Source organism: Equus caballus, chromosome 2, assembly GCF_041296265.1.
Source record: "Equus caballus isolate H_3958 breed thoroughbred chromosome 2, TB-T2T, whole genome shotgun sequence".
NCBI classification, from domain to species: domain Eukaryota; kingdom Metazoa; phylum Chordata; class Mammalia; order Perissodactyla; family Equidae; genus Equus; species Equus caballus.
In genome coordinates this window covers 85,323,237-85,340,970 of record NC_091685.1, presented here as the reverse complement: position 1 = coordinate 85,340,970, position 17,734 = coordinate 85,323,237, and the positions used below count along the sequence as shown (strand labels likewise).

Genomic DNA, 17,734 nt, shown 5'->3' with positions numbered 1-17,734 from the left:
AGGATACCTGGAAATAATGAGCCCCGTAAACCTCTTCTATCCTCTCTACTAAAGAGCTTCCATGCACTTCATCAGTGGGCAATCTGAGATCTGCATTTTCATGGGAAAATGGTAAAAGCTGAAATGAAGTTAACAGCGTGGGTTTTTTAAAAGGAAATTTAGAATAGAGTTGCTAATAAAGAAAGACACAGTGTCCTACTGCCATACATAGGGCAGGGTTAGTATAACCCAAAAGCCATCAAATAAAAAGGTAAAAGCAGCAAGATTATTTACACAATAGTCAAGACTAAGGTATTTTTGTCTGTTCAACACAATATCCTATCTTAACTGATTCAACCCTTTCTTCTCATATGAAACATATTAGCTAATGGCTTCCATCAACTGCAGGATATAATATTAAGAAGTGGACAATAATAAATCCTACATGTCATTTCCTATACTTTAGCAGCTACATTTTCTTCACAACTTCTTAACACTAACAGATGCTAAAGACCACTTTAGCTTAAGAGGTCCTGAATCCATCATCAAGGGATACCAGACACCGAACAAGACAGCAGCACAGATTTCCAGAACCCTTCTTCAGGAGGGAAAGGGCTCTTAACAATGGCCAGGTCTGAGTAGAGATGAGCCGAGAGGTAGCAGACTCAGTCATTACAAGGCACTGAGGAAGGAAGTTGAGCAAACAGAGGAAAGATGCCCACAGCCTCGATTTGTAAATACTATGAACAATGGGAGAGGCATATTACACGCTAGAGAGAAGAAACAAGTATAGAGGTAGAGATAGAAAAGTTAGAGGAAAGGGGGATAATTGAGAAGAAATGTGAGAGAAGATGGCAGAGGTGAAATGTGGAGTATGCATGGGTGGGCTTGATTTGAAGAGAGGAAATCACCTAGTCCTTGGGGACTGGATGTACAGGTACAGAAAAGTCTGACGATGGGAAGAAAAAGCACAAGCAAGTTTTCACCTTCTGGTCTCTACTGAGTAGGAGGAATGATTAACTGTAAAGAGTAAAAGGGGCAAGATATGATGCTTAAAGAGAGTAAAGTTGTGGGAGAGATGCCAAGGGGAATACAACAAAATTGCCCAGCTGATATCATATACTATAATAGAACCATCACCACTGGAATTACTCCAGGAGTCCTCCACAGTCCAGCTGTTGAGGGATGGGGGACCACATATAGCTAGATTCATAATGATCAGTAATATGTGTACAGGTATGAAAGAGCAAGGGTTAATTTGGTACATCCAGGAGTCCTATCTGGACAGAGAAGGAACTAAAACAGAGAGGAGACTGATATATAAGGAAAGAAAAGAAAGAATAAGGAGCCAAAAGAAATCCAGTTTCAAAAAGTAAATGTTAATCAAATCAAAGACCGAGAAAACTGAAAGGCTAGGGCCTAACCATCTCTCTAGCTTCTGGTCCATGAGGCTGCGGAGAATGAGCAAACAGCATTCTCATCACAGAGACCTGCCCTCCAACACCATATGAGAGGCAAGACCCTCGGCCCAGCCGGGGTCCTTAGCCATTGACTCTTCTCTCATTATCCTCACTTTCACTTCCACAGCTTTAATTATCACCTCCACAGAAATGACTTCCAAGCATATACCTCCAGCTTTAGGTCTCTCCTGCACTGCAGTTCTGAATATCTAAGCAGTTGTCAAAATATCTTTTCCTTGACTCCTAGCCAGGAAATCATACTCAACATACAAAACACTCAACGGAGAGAGCATCTATCCCCTCAAAACTCACCTCCACCTTTTCCCATTACTCCCACTAACCCAGACTGAAAAGATGGCATCATCTTTTACTTCATCCACCACTTCTCCCCTCACACCTTACTCAAGCTGTACCAAACCTTCCTTCATCATGCCCCTAAAGGCCATCCTTTCTCTTACACTGCACTACCATTCCCCAAGTTCGGACCCTCATAGTTGAATATTTATCATTACATGAGTCTCAGTACCCTCCTACCCGGTTTCCCTGCTTTCTTCTTTCTACCCACTCAAGATAAGTCTTCCTAAAACCTTACTTGACACATGTCAATCTCTATTCAAAAATCTCCAGCGTCTCTCAGATGCTTCCATAACAAAGGCCAAACTCCTTAAGCAAACACTACAAGTCAGTGTTTCCCAGGCTATCTCCTCCCATGTCTTCAAAACTCCTCCTATTACTTCACACAGGAACCAGACTTCACTACAAGGACAACATGATTATTCTAATTCATACTATCCTCACGTGGACTATGTATTTTTTTTTTAAGATTTTTTTTTCCTTTTTCTCCCCAAAGCCCCCCAGTACATAGTTGTATATTCTTCGTTGTGGGTCCTTCTAGTTGTGGCATGCGGGACTCTGCCTCAGCGTGGCTTGATGAGCAGTGCCATGTCCAAGCCCAGAATTCTAACCAACGAAACACTGGGCCACCTGCAGCGGAGCGCAAACTTAACCATTCGGCCACAGGGCCAGCCCCCAGGACTATGTATTCTTAAACAGAGTTTTACTTAAAATTTGTATTATTTGTTAAGATATTCAGCTGATCTACCTGCACCACAAAACATATATTCCTTTTAAATGAAGATTTTAATTCAGTAGGATTGTAAGCAATAACCTGGCATTTGTAAAGATGATCTAGCATAATTTCCCTAATGGGCTATGAAAGTATAAATTACTTCTACAGTTTCACACTTTTAATTTATAATTTAGAAGGTGAGAGGCTCGTTAGTAGAAGTCTGATGTTTAGTTGTTAATAAAATTAATTTATTGTCAGATTTCAAGCCTCAGAGAAAGGAAATCTGACTGACAACACTTTCAGAAATCCATCTGAAGTGATTCTCTTTTAGAACTGATCATGCCTAGAAATGCATTACACATTTTTATGCAAAAGAAAGGGAGCTAGCCCCATGGCCTAGTTGTTAAGTTCAGTGCACTCTGCTTTGGTGTCCCCAGTTCGGTTCCCAGGCACAGACCTACACCACTTGTCAGTGGTCATGCTGTAGTGGCAAACCACATACAAAATAGAGGAAGAGTGGCACAGATGTTGGCTCAGGGAAAATCTTCCTCAGCAAAAAAAGAAAAAAAAAAAGATGTGCAGCTACATTGGAATGCATACATGACAGGTTGTATAAATAAATAAAAACACATATATCACAACAGAGGACTCCCTAGAAGGTCCATTTCTAGTGAAACTTCCATCCTGATCCATTGCATAAAGAACTTTTCCCACCTCCAAGGCCCCTTAACTCTCAATATACCAATCACTTTCTACCATATAGCATAGATTACCTCAAATCCTTATAAAAACGTGCTGTCAAATGAATTACAACATGTGATAGTCAACTTTACGTGTCAACTTGACTGGGCCATGGGATTCCCAGATAGCTGGTTAAATATTATTTCTAGGTGTGACTGTACGGGTGTTTCTGGATGAGATGAACATTTGAATTGGTGGACTGAGTAAAGCAGAATGCCCTCCCCAGTGTGTGGGTGTCATCCATTGACCGCCTTAACAGAGCACAAAGAAAGAAGAAGGGTTAACTCACTCGCAGCCTGACTGCTGAGCTGGGACATCTGTCTTCTCCTGCCCTCTGACTAGGACTTACACCATCAGCTCTCCTGGTTTTCAGGCCTTCAGACTCAGACTGAAGGACATCTCCGGCTTTCCTGGGTCTCCAGCTTGCAGATAGCAGATCATGGGATTTCTCAATCTCCACGATGGCAAGAGTCAATCCCTCATAATAAATTTCATATATAAACATATCCTGCTGGTTCCATTTCTCTGGAGAACCCTAATACACATTTTGCGGATGGAGAACTATGGCCAGAATTCTGTAGTCAGAATTGGAACCAAGGTTTTCTGACTCTAAGTAATTTTTCCGTGCTGTCTCAATAAAAGATTCCAAACAGAAAAAAACTGGTAGAATAAAAAACACTCTGTAGACTAGAATCATGCCCTGCACACCTGAGAGTGGCCAGGTACTGGCACTGAAACTAAGTGCTGGTTAGTGCCCAAAGGTGAACCCCTAAGGACTCATGACTCACCATGCCACTGCCTTTGCCACAACTTATATCACACTGCCTAGTCTCTCTAAGACTTTCACAGTGCTTTTTGTTGGGGGGTGGAGGAGAGCAAGGATCACTGTTGAGAGGTCACCTGACCCTTCCTTAAGACAGGTGGGATTCTGTAAGCCTGTAAGGAGATGTTACAAGTGTCCAAAGTAAGTAAGACAGATTTCTGCTTTCATTACCAGAAACATATATATCTAACTAAAAACCTAATTCACAATTTAAATTTTTTCTATTCCTTTTTTCATCTTTTAGTGCAAGAGAATCTTTATTTGAAATGCCAGTTTTGATTAGTTCTCAGCCTTCGCTTTATCAGGCAAATAGTTTCTCCATCATTTCTAGTAGTCTTATTTACTAACATTTAATAATTTATAACATGCATTGAGCACTTACTATGAGTCAAGCATTGTTCTAAGTATACATGTATTAATTTATTATCCACATAAAAATTCCATCAAGCTTAAAATACTGTTATCCATATTTTCCAGATGAGCAAACTGAGGCACAGTGCCCAAGATCACACAGCTAGTAGGAGTCGAGCTGAGATTCAAACCCAGGCTCTCTCGCCCCATAGTCTGTCTATATTTTTCATCACAGCATGCAGCCTAATTTTAGTCTTCAAAGCTATGAACACTCTACCATGTAATGTCAGGCATCTTTAGTTATAGAACCAAGAACTAGACAAAGCCCCGGCAAGTTATATATTGTCTGTAACTAGAGGTACATCCTACAGACTCTAGGCTATTCTCCTCCTAGCACATATCCAAACATATTATCTGATCATCTTTCCCAAGCAGGAAGAGAGGAAAGGAAGTAAAGCCAGCTGATTAGTCTTGGGGAGCAGTTGGGTCGGGGCAAGGTGAAGAACGATATCAAAACAAAGTCTGAGAGAGAATCCTACAGTCGATCTCGAATGGCAAAAACAGGTCATCAAAGCAAAGCCAGAGGCATATACAGCACATGCTGGGAACTAAGGTATAAGGTCAACAGGAGGAGGATAATCAGGAAGACGACCGTTGGTGAGTAATCTAGACATATCCTGGAAACAGGCGCAAAAGACCACTGTGGAAATCTCACGTGCTTTAAATGCATGTGTACAGATGGGTCGGGTCCATTTAGAAGACCCAGAAGAAAACAATCACATGCAGGTAATGCAATTATATGACCATCAAAGCTGGTACACACTGTGTAAACATACAAGCATGTATGTAAGGGAAACTTATATAAGAGTATGTGAGTAGTAAGGTGTGCGGTAAGTAATGGAATTCAGACCATAAAATTCCAAAGGATCAAGGATAAAACATATTGAGGAAATAAACTTTACAATAAAATTAATATGCATGCAAATTAAAAAGTAAAAACCTTGACTAGTTGCAACTCTTACTAGCAGATATGTTTTTCGTTATGTAGCTCTTCATTTCAATTTAATAAAGCTATTGACCTTCTGCTATATGAGATTGAGGACACTAGGAATGTCAGGGGACTCAAATACCATTAAATTGCACTCCCACAAGGTACTCACAATTCATTGTTTTACTAACACAAGTAAACAGCTGTAGCACCATAAAGAACATTAAGAAAATATCTGGACAGAACACGAAAACATTTAGTGGGATGAGGTGGCATTTGAGATGGGCCTACAATCTCTCCAGTTTGAAAGACAGGCAAGAGGTGATGGGACAGAACTAGGGTGATGACAATGGGTATAAATGAAGGGACAGATGCAAGAAACACTGGAGGCCTTGCCAACTCCTGTGGTCAAATTTGGGGAGGAACCAAAGGTGATACTAAGATTTTAGGAAACGTCACCTCCCTTAATCAAGTCTCTTACTTCCAAAGCTGCGAGAGGGCATTCTGGGTCCTCCATTTTTACCTCAACAATACAGTTGAGACAAAAGACTTTACCAAAAGCTAGGGGATTCACAAAAAGGAAATAATTCCAAAAGATATAATGAATCATAAATGAGATATAGTTTAGTCCTTTTCAGCCCGTGGAGCACAGCAGGCATCAAGCCTTCCCATGTCTCCATGTCTTCTCAGATGGTAGATGCTATTTTTAGTCCACTGCCCAGGCACCCCTCCTAGACAGGCTCCTCAAAGTCAGGCCACTAGAGCGAACCAACAAGCATGGCCAGGTGCTCTCCCACAGGCCCAGGGTGGAATCTCAAGCCCTGCTTTTTACTCAACTGATTCATAAGAGACATGGCCTTGCTCTTTGCCCTTGCAATTCTCAACAGCACAAAACACAACCAATCCAATAAACAGCAAATACATACACACAGACACACTGAACATACAAACACATCAATAGAAGGGACACATTAACAAAAATAGGAAAGTTTCAAAAAGGAGCTGGTTAATGAAAATTGAAAAAGAAAGAAATTAAAAATAGTAGAAGGAAAATGACTTCAATTTTGGAAATGTTCGATTTGAGGTGCCAAAAATATATCCAGGTAGAGATACACACCAGGTAGAGAAATGTTAATCTGGTATTTATAAGGGAGGTTGACCCTGGAGATGTTAAAAAAAAAAAAAAAAAAGTTACAATTCTGGAAATATAAAGAAGAAAATATACAAAGGAAAGAAGTGAGAGGAAGACCTTGAAGATGCTTCCACCACATTGACTGGGGTGGCACAAGGGAGAGGCAGACAGAGAACGCCATGAGACAAAAGGTGGAGAAGAAGATGCCTTTAAAGAGTGGAAGTGGGCCACTGTCTAAAATGCTTTAGAAAGAATGAGGAAGGTTATGACTAAGAAAAGCTCATTGGATTTAAATAAAAGAACACAGCTGCCTATTGAGAGACAGGATTTAGAATAGTGATGATGGAAGGTCAGAACAGGGGCCTAAGGAGTTGCTGGCAAGTGAAAGCAGGCCATATGTCATTCATTCTTTCTTTTTGAGGAAGATTAGCCCTGAGCTAACATCTGCTACCAATCCTCCTCTTTTTGCTGAGGAAGACTGGCCCTGAGCTAACATCTGTGCCGTCTTCCTCTACTTTATATGTGGGACGCCTACCACAGCATGGCTTGCCAAGCGGTGCCATGTCCCCACCCAGGATCCGAACCAGCGAACCCTGGGCAGCCGAAGCGGAACGTGCATCATTCATTCTTGAGGACTGACAGTGGAAGGAAGGAGAGAGAGAACAGGAGACCATATGCTCCCTTAGCATGGGAACCTTGCCAGTTTTGTTCACTGATGCATCCCCAGCATCAAGACCAGGTCTTGGCATGTAATAGGTACTCAAAAAATACTTGTTCATTGAATGTTATTTACTCAATGAATACTGTTTGATTAAATAAATGAATTAGCAAATAAATATAGTACAGTCACACGCCACATAATGACATTTCTGTCAACAAGGTACTGCATACACGACGTTGGTCTCATAAGATTAGAACCATATAGCCCAGGTGTGTAGTAGGCCATACCACCCAGGTTTGTGTAAGTACACTCTGCAATGTTTGCACAAGAACAAAATCACCTGACTATGCATTTCTCAGTGGTATCCCTGGTGTTAAGCCAGGGCAGGACTGTACCGATACTTGAGGGAGTATGAGAGAATAATCTTGTCAAGGCATGTGTGCGATTCAGGTATAAATGCTAGAGTTATATTGTTTTAAGATCTGGTTACAAGATAAAGGCTGTAAGCGCAGTTCACGTCATTGGACTTAGTGTAGGGCTGAGAGTGGAGGTCTTGCCTAGAGGATGAAGTTTTCGGCAGTAATCTGAGGAAAAGGGGCATCTTTCAGGCCAGACACTAGAACTTGGGAAGAAAGCCCTGAGTGTCTGCAGAGTAGAAGTTCCCCTCTGCCTTGACCACGAAAGCACCGAGAGATACTGAAAGGAGTTCCTGAGGGGTGGGCTGTTAAGAAGGGTCTCTCCAAGGAGGGGCCGTGGGGAGCAAGAAATTAAGAAATCCAGGCAAGTGCCTGCAAGGTTGGGAAAACCCTTTGGGGCTGGAGGGCACCTATCTGAGGCTGCTACTGGTTCTTGTACTTTGTAATAAATCCCTTCGTTCTGCCCCTCATTTAAAGTCTGGAAAGTTCTAACCTGGGTGTGAGAATATAAAAGGGATCAGGCAGCCCTGTGGTGGCAGCAAGAGGAGTGAGAAGACCAGAACCCCAAGGATTAGTCATGTGGAAAAACCACCAAGACACCTTCAAAGTTCAAGGGTTTATTTATTAGATGACATGGTATTTCCTCACAGGGAATCTAGCGAAGAAGGTTGTTTTTTCTGTTGTTTCTCATTTTGTTTGTATTTGATTTTGACCAAGGAGAACTGAGCAGATATGAGGTCAAAAGGTAGAGAGCAACAGAAAGAAGGTCCAGTAATAAGAATGGATACAATGTAATTACACAAAGCCATGGATGAAAGGAAAGGCCATGAGATCCAAAGGCTAGCTGGGGAGGTTCGTTTTCACAAAGTGATATAAAGAAAGACTGAGACAGTAAACAGAGAGAAAGCAGGTGGAAGACACTCCGGTGAGGCTCCCCTGGAAGTGCGGGGACCGGGTGAGCTAGAGGGCTTAGGAACACAGAAAGTTCACACAGCCGCTGTGGAGAGGCCACCAGAGAAACCAGTGGAGAAGAGAGCTTCTGTAATCTTGAGGGGCTAGATCACTGGAATGTCCAGAACGTCCAATCAGCATGATTTAATACTGTCTACAGCAATAGTTGGCAACCTGGAAAGGTTTTTTGCAATTGGAGACGCAGTCCTACACTTGAGCCAAGTTCAGCTCACCATAATGGATCCGCCACATACCGAGTCATAATAATGGGATCAACTCACACCTCATGGCAGAATCATCTCCTAATTTTAGAAACAACTCTAAAGACAGGTTCTAATCAAAACAATCCCAATTAATCCACCCTTCTTATTTTCCTTCAAATGGAGCCAAGCTGTACTGTTTCATACCAAGATCCTTAAGGTCTTCCAGATGGAAGAAATTCTGGAAATCATCTAGTCCAACCTCTCACTTATTATGACTTCATTTTTAGAAATCTGTGGCAGAAACTATCAGCACATACTGGCACCCATGTGCCCCTCTACATTTCTCAGCATCCTCTGCAGTACAGCTGAGGTCACGTGGCTGAGCTCTGACCAATGGGGCGTTGGTGGATGTGATCTGAGTCACTCTCAAGCCTTAACTTTGGATGGAAGAGGACCAGCCGACCTGCCTCATATCAGACTCTGTGTGAGAGATAAATACACTTCCATTGTTACCTTCTGACATTTGCAGACTCGTCTGTTTCAGCAGCAAGCATTAATTGATTTTCAAGCCTTCTCCTAACAACCTAGCGACTCAAAGAGTTGCCAATCATGCTAGAGAAAGGGATGAAGAGTATTACTGCCCACAGACCCAAAGGATTAAAAAAAAACAGAAGCAGTCATGAAATTCATTTTTACAATATAGTAGCATCTAACTTATCTAAGGGTTATTATTTGAGACATACTTATAAAGACTAAAGCCTCACCCTCCCACCCACTCCAAACCAGGAAATAAGCAGCAGAGGTCTTAAAACAACCCAGCCTGAGAGCTAAATAAAGCTTTTGGGCTTCACTCACTAGTTAGCCTCTCAGGCTCTATTTATTTACTCAAGTTATCTTCGAGTAAATAAATCTGTCTTGGAAATCTGGTTTGTTATCTCACATCAGATAAGAAATAGGAAACTGGAAGCAACAAGAGTGGTGCTGGAAGGGCGCAAATCAAACCAGTGTTCTGAGAGTGAAGGAGAGACCAGAACTCTAAAAGGCAACACACCCAAAAAGCAGGGTAAAAAGCACCATTTTATAAAGGATGATGGAACCTCACCACTCCTCAGAGTCCTGAGGTGTCACTGGAGGAGCCCAGTCCATAGCTGATAAAAATGATTTGATGTTCTCAACTAGCCTTGGGAAGCTTCTAAAGAAGGCAGCAAAATGTGTATGAAGTCTCCAGAAATGGTTAATCAAAACAGTTTCAGTGTTAAAGGCATGCACTTGTTTATTTGAAAAACTAATTTGTGAGGGCCACTTTATTTCCCTAGGATGCCACAAAATGATGCTCAAAAATATGAGACATTGCTCAAAAATGGTATACTGTTTGGCTGAGAGTAGGGGGTTCTTCCCAAACAGATCTGGATGCACACATCCAGCATGAAGGAAACTGGGATTCCATAAGCAAAATCAAGATCCAAATAGCATGTGAAGTAGAAAGGACCTTAGAGATCATGCAGCCCAAGCCCATTGCTGAAAGGTTAGGTGATCAGAAGGCACCCATGCATCTCACTGTAGGGGAGGAACTAGAGTCCATGTCCGCTGCTTTCCGAGCCAGGATATAACCATCCATATCACAATTCTCCTTCCCTGGACAGACTCACAACCTCTGCATCCCTTGCATCCCTCCCCAGGCCCTCTGGTTCATCCACAGGCCTAACGCACTCACCTGCAGGAAGCAGTGTCCAACTGGGGCATGCTCCGCAAGGGTGGCATTGTACACCTGCCTCAGGAAGATGGGCTCGTTGTCATTCACGTCATCCACGGTGATGCTCACCAGGCAGGTGGCAGAGAGCGGGGGCTCTCCAAAGTCTTGGGCCACCACTCTAAGTTCTACCCACTCCTGGACCTCTCGGTCCAGACTCCGGGTGGTGCTGATCACGCCACTTTGGGGATCTATGGTGAAGGACGGTCCACACTCTGCCAGAGGCCGCAGAGCCTCTGGGCTGCAGAGAGCGTGGAGATGAACCAGAGTGTACCGCAGCCGGGCATGGTCGGTGCCAGCCTCGTCCGCATCGGAGGCGCTGACCCACACGACCGCGGTGCCGGGGACAGCAGCCTCGGACACTGAGGCCCGGTAATGCTCCTGGCTGAAGAGAGGCGGCTGGTCGTTGAGGTCCGCAACCCGGAGCAGCAGCATCTCCTCCGTGCTCAGCGGCGGGGACCCCGCATCCGTGGCCACCAGTCGCAAACCATACAGATCGCGGCTCTCCCTGTCCAGCGGCCCCTCCACGCAAAGGAAAAATACCCCTGGAGAGCCGCCAGGCCGCAGCGCGAAGGCTCCCTCCCCGCCCTCCAAGGACAACGAGATGCTCCCGCCTCCAAGGTCTACATCAAGTTCCCCAGCGGCCTCCTCTTCCTTCTCCGGGTCACCGTCCGCGTCGGACACCGAGACACGAGCCACATAGTCTCCGAGTCGGGCACCCTCGGAGACACGAGCGGTGCCTCCCTCGGTGAGGAAGAGCAGGTGAATGGCGGGCCGATTGTCATTCACGTCCAGCACCGCGATGGACACGCGCACGGTGGCGACCTCGGGCTCCGCACCTCCGTCGCGGGCCTCGACCACCAGCTGGTGCCAGGCCTGCGCCTCGCGGTCCAGCGGCCTCTGCACCCGCAGCACGCCGCTCAGTTCCTCCACGGTGAAGTAGGCCGCGTCGCCCAGCGACCCGCCGCCGCCGCCCGCCCCGGGGCTCTGCCGGGCGCGGATGCTGTAGCGCACGTGGCCGTTGGGCCCCAGGTCACGGTCGGTGGCGCGCACGCGACAGACCTCTGCGCCCGGCCGAGCGTCCTCGCGCACCGCGGCGCGGTACTCGCTCTGCTCGAAGACAGGTGGGTTGTCGTTCTCATCCAGCACGCGCATCTCCACACGCAGGTGGCCCGTGCGCCGCGGAAGACCGCCGTCCCATGCCTCGATCTGCAGCTCGTGGGCCGCCGCCGCCTCTCGGTCCAAGCGCCGCAGCAACACCAGGTCTAGGGGCTCCAGGGAGGACAAGGACTGCAGTGACGGTGGTGACCCAGGGGTCCCGTAGCGCAACTGGAAGAAGGGTCCTGCGGGGTCCTCGGAAAGGTCGGGCGGTTGGATCAGGCTGTAGCCCTGTGTGCTGAACAGCCCGGCGTCGGGGTCTTGGGCACCTGGCAGGCGGAAGGCGGTACCTGGCGGACTCAGCTCGGAGACGTCGAGTTGCAGGGAGTCTCGGGGAAAGCGAGGCGAGTGGTCGTTCACGTCGTTGACGCGGATCTCCACCTGCACCACAGCGCCCAGCAGCGTGGCGGCCACGAAGCTGTAGTGGTCGCGCCGCTCGCGGTCCAGAGACCGAGCCGTTCGGATGATGCCCGTGTCCGGATGCACGTGGAAGTCGTCGAGCAGCGGGGAGTCATCGGAATCCTCTGACAGAAAGAAGCCGCCCCCCTCCTGCTGCTGCGTGGCCGGCAGCCCGGCGCGGATGTCGCCGACTAGAGTGTCCGGAGGAAGTCCCTCGTCTACGGAAAGGCTGAGGTTGAACACCTGGACAGATGAGCCCGAGGCCGCCCACAGCCACGCGTGCATGAAGAGCCAGAGCAGGAAGCGCTGCGCCCTTGCGCCCCCGCCGCCGCCGCCGCCCCGCCGCCCGCGGGGTGACCCTCTCCTCCCGGGGAGCAGGAGGCGCTTCCCGGAGGGAGCCCCACGCCGGTGACGCCCTGCGCCCATCCTCCGCCCAAAAGGGTTCATTTCTCCGCCAGCTCCTTGGGAAGGCTCCCGGGTAACTGCCAGCTTGTGGCAGGATGGCAGAAAAATCCAGGAGCCTCTTCCGTGTCTGAGCCAAAGAAGAAAAGACTTTGTTTGTCAAACAAACCAACAGACCCAAGAGCTCCCAAGGTTACGTCTGCAACTGGTGAAAACGTCCTCCGCCTGCAGCTCACGCAGACAGGGAAGCTGCAGCTGCCTCTGCCTCTGCAGCCACCTCTTCAGCCCCTGGATTTCTTTAAACGAGTCTCATCTCTTTTTCTCTCTCTCTTTTTATTCCTTTTGCATCTGTTCCTTGTTCTCCTCCGCTGGTTGTTTCCCCCTGGTAACGTCAGGTGCATTATTTCTTTTGCCAAAAAGGATGAAATTATTTAAAGCGGACACACACAAGGAGAAGATGGGGGTCGGGCCGGGGAAGGGGGTGGAGTAAGGGCGGGGAGGCCAAGAGTGAGGGCGCCAGGCCGGAGCGAAGGAGGAGGGAAGGAGGGAGGGGCGGCTCTGGCGGCGGCAGGGTCAGCTGCTCCGGGGGCGGGCACTCCCCGCGGCGTCTCGGGACGCCAGGGACCGCGCGGCTCCCCCTCCGCCCCAGCCCCCGCCGCCTCCCCTCCCCGCTCCTCCCCGCCGGGTGACGCGGCGCACGCGAGGGCAAACTCCAACCTGCGAGTCGCCCCTCTGCAGCAGGGCGCGTTCGCAGCTGGGCCAGGGACGGGGACGGGGGTAGCAAATGCCAAAAGCCCAGATTTGGACCGTGGGGCGGGTGGGGGTCGCGCAGGCGGGCCGTCTGCTCTGGTGGTGATGTGTGGGGGAAGGTGAGGGGCGCAGCCTCTCCACGCTTCCCCCCCCCCTCCGCCCCCCGCATCTCCTCCCTTCTGCAGCCCTGACGCTTGGGTCAGGCTGAGCGGAGAGGGTGGGGGGTTATAATCACTTTGGGGAGCCAAACTTGTGTTCTCCATTTGGCGAGAGAGACTCGCCCCCAGCGGAAGGACAGATGGAGTCAAAGGCCGATGCACAGCTGGGGCCAGGATGACTGCAAAAGGGGAAAGGCGGAACTTGCAAAAACCTTCCAGAACCCCCGGGAAATCTGTGACACACATGGTGCAAACCACGCTTTATTATGCCGGGCTACTAATCAGCGACGTGTGAGCGTCTTGTCATTCCCCTCTGCCACCGGGAATGACAATGGATTCGACTTGCGAACGGTTTTTTATGCATTCAGCGCCATCACAACACTTCCAGGATGTTTGATGATGCTGATTTATGGGCAGAAAGACGGGGTGGCTGAGGCCCCACCGCCTCTGAGCGCTCTACTGTCGCCTCTGAGCAAGGAAGTTTGCAGGCAGGGCCACTACTGAACCACTTTCAAAATAGCTTGTGTCTGAGCCCAAGAAACATGCCAATAAATTGTTATAGTGGCAGATTTCCCTTAAGTTATTCCTAATAATAGGTAGAAGTTGATAAATGGCCTCTAATAAAGAACACTCAAGGAAGGACTCTCTGCCCTCTTAGGAATGGCTGGCCATATTTGGCAAATGGTTTCTGCAGTTTTACATTTAGGCGGCATGGAAGAATTAATATCCTAGACACTGTTGCTGTCTTTTAGGGAGGACCAAAGGCCCTGCATGGCAGTCTCTTGCAGCAACAGAAAAATGCCTTTTTAATATATAGTGGAGTTCTGCATAATTGCTTATCTGCAGTCACACCATCATCTCTACCTCTGACAAAATAATAATAAAATAGTTAATTTTATAGCAGATATGTTGCATGTAAACGGAGACATTATTAAAACAAATACTGCTTCCTTTCACCATTGAAGTCTCCTTACCATTACAGAGATTTGTTCTGAGTCTTTTGTCTTCTTTCACCTCAACCTCTGCAAGTCTCACCCTAACTAGTCCCCTTGCCTCCACTCTTGCCCCTTTGTAAGTAATTCTCAACCAAGCACTGGGGTTAATACTTTTAAAGCTAACTCAAATCTTGTCACCCTCTGGTTAGAACCTGCCAATGTATTTCCATTATACTTGGATTATAATTCAGACTCCCTCCGTCAGACTCCTTCCGATAGTACAAGCCTCTACCTAATATGGCCCTAGCCACCTGTCTGACCTCATTTCACACCACCACTCTGGATCCAGCTGTGCTGCCTCCTTGCTGATTTTGGTACCTGTTATGGACTGAATTCATACGTTGAAACCCTACCCCTCAATGGGATCATAGTAGGAAGTGGAGTCTTTGGGAGGTAATTAGGATTAGATGAGGTCATGGGATGAGGTTCCTTAAAGGAGTCATGAAGAGCTTGCTGCTCTCTGCTCTCCACCATGCGAGGATATACGAAGTTGGCAGTCAGCAATCAGGAAGGGGGCCCTTACCAGACCTTGATCCTGTTGGCACCTTGATCTTGGACTTCCAGCCTCCAGAACCGTGAGAAATACATTTCTGTTGTTTATAAGCCACCCAGTCTATGGTAGTTTGTTATAGCAGCCCGAACAGACTAAGACAATATGTCTGAATTGTAAGAACATTTCTGTGCCTGGGAGTGATTTCTTCTGTTTTGTAAAGATTTAGCTCTTTCTCATTCGTGTCTCAACTCAAATGTCAACTGTTTGGAGACCTTTCCTGACCACCCTATCTCAAGTATCTTCTCCACCATAAACTCTGTATTCTTATATTACATTTCATTCACAGCACCTATCAGTACCTGAAATTAGCTTGTTTCATTCATTCGTTTATTAGATCACTGTAAGCTTAACCCTCTTTATGCACTTTAAGCACTGCTTTATCCCAGAACCTAGGACAGTACCTAGCACGTAATGGGTCTCTATTCACTACATACGTGTTGAACGACTGGATGGATGGTTGGTTGAACTGATGGGTGAATGGAAGGATAAGTCTGTTAAAGGAGGGTTTTGAAGCCGTAACTCAGAATTAATTGGCCTTGAGATCCTTTATTGTGATGAATTGTATCTCGCAATTTACTTATTTTAATCATTATAGGGGGCTTCTTGAACTTATTTCTGAATTTCTTCAACTTATTTTGCAAACTGTATTGTTATCAAATATTTACTTGAGTCTAAAAATAAAGGAAAAGCAGCTAGCTTTTCTGCATCTTTCACTGACACGTTCTTTGTAAACAGTGGTTTCGTTTAGAAACAAATGGAAAATCAGGAACTTCAGACATCTATTTTCCCTTAGTTTTTAGGCTTTATATTTCAAGCATGTGCAATTCAGGGTCTCCTGCTCATTTCACAACATCCTTCATTGAATGTCCTGAGCAGCATTCTAGGATTGAGAATTCAACTTAGTTGAGTAAAAGAAATAAGAGCACTTCTCAAATATGTAAAACAAGTTTAGACAGCACAGGACCAGCAGCCTGCAAGGCAGAGGTCGAGGTATGACCTTCTTGAGAGAAGCATCATCCTGTAAGTACCAAGAATTTGGGTTATGAAGCTGGGTAACCCTGGTTCTGCTCTATAATTCTGGGCAAGTTCTTGCAATCTTTTTAAGCCTCAGTTTCCTCCTCCCTAAATTGGGGATTATAATGTCCAACTTACAGGGATGTTATGAGTCTTAAAGGAGACAATGTATGTGTACTAGCACGTAGAAGGCATTCAGTAAATATTACTTCTGTTCCCCTCTCTTGCTTGCGTGATGAAATATTTTAGGGGTGAAGTGTTTTGGGATTCTCAATAGTATCAAACTCTGACTTCTTGGCCTCCCTCAGTGTATGGAAAGGGAAAATGTAAAATTCCCCGTATCATGAATAGAAAGTATCACAGCAGAGAGACCTAGAGCAGATCTTCACCTGGTGTTGCATGGTTTAAGTGGCACAGAACGTCTATCGTCAAAAACACTTTCTCTCAGACTGTAGGTAGTCCTTAGCTTTGTAATAGTTAACTTAGTCTAAGTAGTTACTAAGTGCTCAAAGCAGTGTTCAAAGCATCTCACATCAGCCCTTTAGGGAAGGAATTATAATTACTATCCTCCTCGTACAGATGAAGAAATTGAGGTTCAGGGACACTGCAAGTCCCTTGACCAAAGTCACACAGGTGTAAGTGGTGTAACTGGAATCTGAACCCAGACAGTTTGCTCCAGTGTCTACGGTCTTCTGAGCTCTTCACTGGTCACTTATCATCTCTGTGATTTTTCTGCTTAAAGCAGATTATGTTGCTTCTGAATTCTCTTTGAAATCAGTACAGTGAGAAAGTAAGAGTTTTGGAAAGACCTGGCAGAACTACAGAAATAAGAGCTTTGGACAGCACATTGTATGAATGGTGGGATGGCACAGGAGAATAGCCACAAGGATAGGACTACTTGGGAATACAACAAAAGAAGCCTATTATTTAGGGGCCGACCCAGTGGCATAGTGGTTAAGTTCGCACACTCCACTTTGGAGGACTGGGGTTCACAGGTTCGGATCCCAGGCATGGACCTACATGCCACTCATCAAACCATTCTGTGGCGGCGGCGGCCCACATACAAAACAGAGGAAGATTGGCAGAGATGTTAGCTCAGCGACAATCTTCCTCAAGCAAAAAGAGGAAGATTGGCAACAGATGTTAGCTCAGGGCCAAGCTTCCTCACCAAAAATAAAGAAAGAAAGAAACCAATTATTTAGAATAGGTACTTAAAGCCAAGCAAGGAGGATCATATGAAATGTGGAGGGTTTCTTCCCATCTTGTTCCACAGGGGGAAGACCCTGTGAGGTTAGGAGGGACCCTATGACAGTGGGGAGTACCCTTGCCATCTTTGGCTTACATGTCATCTTTCTAAAAAAATGAGCTGAAAAGTGTTTGGAGCTTGAGATGGTTAAATTCTATGTATCAACTTAGTTAGGCCATGGTGCCCAGTTGTTTTGTCAAACTCTAGTCTAAATGTTGTTGTGAAGGTATTTTGTAGATGCGATTAACATTGACAATGAGAAATTGGGGCCAGCCCTGTGGTGCAGTGGTTAAGTTCGTGTGCTCCTCTTTGGTGGCCTGGGGTTTGCAGGTTCAGACCCCGGGTGTGGACCTACATACCACCTATCAAGCCATGCTGTGGCAGGCGTCCAGCACATAAAGTAGAGGACGATGGGCACAGAGGTTAGCTGAGGGCCACTCTTCCTTAGCAAAAAGAGGAGGAATGGTGGCGGATCTTAGCTCAGGGCTAATCTTCCTCAAAAAAGCGTAGAAAAAGAAACATTTACAATGAAATG

At 46.4% G+C, this 17,734-nt stretch overlaps 1 protein-coding gene across 1 annotated transcript in view; it reads right to left on the bottom strand.

The window, feature by feature from the left end:
• The window catches only part of DCHS2 (dachsous cadherin-related 2), a 248,773-nt gene extending 235,877 nt beyond the window's left edge, over positions 1-12,896 (bottom strand). The window contains exon 1 of the mRNA XM_014737988.3: positions 10,489-12,896. Coding sequence (XP_014593474.3) covers positions 10,489-12,528 — 2,040 coding nt within the window. The 5' untranslated portion in view covers positions 12,529-12,896. The remainder of the gene's footprint in view (positions 1-10,488) is intronic.
• Between the last annotated feature and the right edge of the window lie 4,838 nt (positions 12,897-17,734).